The sequence below is a fragment of the Hipposideros armiger genome, unplaced genomic scaffold, assembly GCF_001890085.2.
Source record: "Hipposideros armiger isolate ML-2016 unplaced genomic scaffold, ASM189008v1 scaffold_494, whole genome shotgun sequence".
NCBI classification, from domain to species: domain Eukaryota; kingdom Metazoa; phylum Chordata; class Mammalia; order Chiroptera; family Hipposideridae; genus Hipposideros; species Hipposideros armiger.
The window spans coordinates 580,398-583,532 of NW_017731844.1; the positions used below are offsets into that span (position 1 = coordinate 580,398).

General features: G+C 70.8%; 1 protein-coding gene across 2 annotated transcripts in view; it reads left to right on the plus strand.

The window, feature by feature from the left end:
• Positions 1 to 1,945: 1,945 nt before the first annotated feature.
• The window catches only part of ASCL2 (achaete-scute family bHLH transcription factor 2), a 2,200-nt gene continuing 1,010 nt past the window's right edge, over positions 1,946 to 3,135 (plus strand). For both annotated transcript variants that reach the window (XM_019667326.1, XM_019667327.1), the window contains exon 1: positions 1,946 to 2,880. In XM_019667326.1, coding sequence (XP_019522871.1) covers positions 2,291 to 2,863 — 573 coding nt within the window. In that variant the 5' untranslated portion in view covers positions 1,946 to 2,290 and the 3' untranslated portion in view covers positions 2,864 to 2,880. The remainder of the gene's footprint in view (positions 2,881 to 3,135) is intronic.

The following is a 3,135-nucleotide window of genomic DNA, read 5'->3' on the forward strand; positions in this document are numbered from 1 at the left end:
AGGCAGGACAGGCAGGTCCATCTTTGGCTGGGGCTTGCCAAGTGACAGTCAGGGGAGGGCCGCGGACCTCTGACCAGGGAGAGGACGCAGAGGTAGCCATAGCTTCCGCCACGAATAGGGAGGAAGGTCAGGCCACCTGGATTCATTCAGGGACCCTGTTTCCAGCTGGGTCACTCTACTGGCCAGAGGTACTACTGTGGGCACATTTCATGCCCTGAGTCAGCGTCCTCCTAAGATGAATGGGGCCCCATGCCCACCTGGCTCCAGGCAGGTGCTAGCCTCCAGGTCACTCCCCAAGCAGGAAGGCCAAACAGACTTGCCAGGAGAATCCTTGCAAGGAACGGGAGGCCGTAACCACAGGGTGGGCAGGAAATGCCGGCTCCACGCCCTGGGGGCTCCCTGGGGAGGGGTCCTGGGCCTCCCCCAGACAGAAAGGAAAGGCAGCTCCAGGCAGGTGGGTCTGTCCCATCACTCCACTCCCAGGGGTCCTAGCCCAGGAAGGTCTGGTCACCCTTGCGAAACACCAATGCAGCTATGGTCTCCTGAGGGCACAGCCACTTGGCTGGCGTTCCCAGTTGGGAAGTAGGACAAACTCTCCCATGAACGGTGCATTCTGCACACTCCGCAGTCCTGCCCCCCACCCGATATTCCCCCCCCCCACCTGTCAGGCAGAAACTCTCTCGACGCCCCACCTCCCCTGGGGACCCGGCCTGCATGGGCGCAAGGCTGCTGTCCCAGCGACCTTCCCCCGCCGGCCCAATCTCAGTGCCCTCGGAGCCAGTGGCAGAGCGAGGCCCTAGCCAGGCGTGGGTGCGTGGGTGGTTGCGTCCAAGAGGCGTGGCACCGACGGAAAAGGAGCGAGGGCCATGAGGTGACAGGCACCGACGGGCGAGTGGCCCGGGCGAATGAAACCCGGGAGGCAGGAAGATTTGGGGGGGATACAGGACCAGCAGGGAACTGCGGGGGCGGAGGGACGGTGGACGGCCGCCCCGGGTCCGACGCGGTCGGTGCAAAGCGTCAGGCCCTCCGCGTCAAGGATCCCCAAGGCCCAGGGCGCACGGAAGCCACAGGCACAGGGTGTGTGCTGCTGGTGCGGGGCAAGGCGCCCCAGGAGCCTGAACCCCTCGCCCCAGAACGCCCCGACCACCCCTTAAGTCCCGCCCCGCCCGAAGGGCTGCACTGCCCTCTCCTATCACGGATGGAGGCATCCCAGGTGGGCAGCGGGCAGCAGAGCAGGTGTGCGTGGCGGCGCGCGCGTCCCTCCACACCCCGGGCGCAGGGGGCGGGGCCTGAGGGAGCACCAAGCGGGAGCCGAACTTTCTCAGACACGCTCCAGGGAGCCACGCGCCGGGCGCACGCGCTTCTTCCCGGGGGTTGGGCGTGTGGCTGCGCCTGCCGCGATTGGCCGAGCGGGCGGCTCGCGATTGGCTGCAACCCCGGCCTCCGCCCCCCGGCCGCTGGGGGCGGGGCGCAGGTGCGGGCAGCGCCGCGCGTGCTGCGCCCGGGGGGTCTAGAGCGCCTCGGGGCCGGCTGAGCTGTCCCCGTGGCCACGCCCTCCCCGCCACGGCGTGCGCTGCGCGTGCGGACACCTGGCGGCTCCGAGGACTAGCGGGCTGCGCGCGGGGGTGGGGGCACCGGAAGGTCCCAGACCTGCGGACTGCGCTGTGGCGGCGGGGGTCGCACCGGGACCTGCTGACAGCGCCCAGAGGCGGTGGGGGGCACACACGGGACCTGCGTACTGCGTCTTGTGGGGCGCACTGAGCACCTGCTGGGAACCGGGGCCCACTGGGGACCTGCGGACTGCACCTGGGGCGGGGGCGCGCCGGGGACTTGCGGACTGTGCCCCGGGGGGAACGGAATTGGGGGCGCCCTCCGGGTTTGGTCTTTGCAGGCCGTGCGTGCGAAGGGGAGGGCGAAGCGTGGCGGGAGGGCGAGGCGAGGGAAGGCGGGCGTGAGAAAGGAGGCGGCGGCGGCGCGGAGGAGGGTTATCTATACATTTAAAAACCAGCCGCCTGCGCCGCGTCAGGAAGACCTGAGGAGCGTCTGGCCGCACGCGCGGAACACGAGCGCCCCACGCTCCCCGGCGCGCACAGCCCGCCGTCTCTTCGTCTCCCCGTCTCCGGGCCCCAGACGACCTGGGGCGCTTATCCTGGGGAGTCGGTCAGCGGCGCAGTGCCACGGGCCCCCCTGGGGCGTGGCCGTTGTCCCGCCGCCCCCCGTCCCTCTGCCTGCACCTTCCTGCGGTCTGCGGGGGCTCGGAGGCGGCTCCGGGCAAGTGAATGCGGGTGCGATGGACCGCAGCACGCTGACCCAGCCCGCGCCTGGCGTCTCCGGCGGCTGCGCCGCTCGGCGGCGACCCGCGTCCCCAGAGCTGTTGCGCTGTAGCCGGCGGCGGCGACCGTGCGCAGAAGAGACCGGGGGCGGCGCGGCGGCCGTGGCGCGACGCAACGAGCGCGAGCGCAACCGCGTGAAGCTGGTGAACTTGGGGTTCCAGGCGCTTCGGCAACACGTGCCGCACGGCGGCGCCAGCAAGAAGCTGAGCAAGGTGGAGACGCTGCGCTCGGCGGTGGAGTACATCCGCGCGCTGCAGCGCCTGCTGGCCGAACACGATGCCGTGCGCGCCGCGTTGGCTGGGGGGCTGCTGGCGCCCTCCGCGCGGCCCCCGGCGCCCCGCGGGCCGTCCGGGATCCCCGTTGCCTCCGCCTCGCCCTCCTGCGCCTCGTCGTCCCCGGGTCACGGGGGCAGCTCGGAGCCCGGCTCCCCGCGCTCCGCCTACTCATCAGAAGACAGCGGCTGCGAGGGCGCGCTGAGCCCAGCGGAGCGCGAACTGCTCGACTTCTCCAGCTGGTTAGGGGGCTACTGAGCGCCCCGCCCCGCGAGGTAACCGCCGGGCTGGCGGAAGAGGGAGGGTCGGCGGCCGGGGCGGCCGGGCGCGGTGGAGGGGACAGGCCCCGCGGCTCGCGCCAGGCCCGGAGATGGCTTCGATTTCGCTCACTCTTCATTTTCCCCCAACTTTTTCAAGCCTGTGCAAGACCAGCGTTTGTTTGTCCGGGATTGCAAAACTTCCTTTCGCTGCTCCGCCGCCGAAGGGGGAGGGAAGGGACGTGTGTGTGTGTGTCGGGGGCGGGGGGTGGG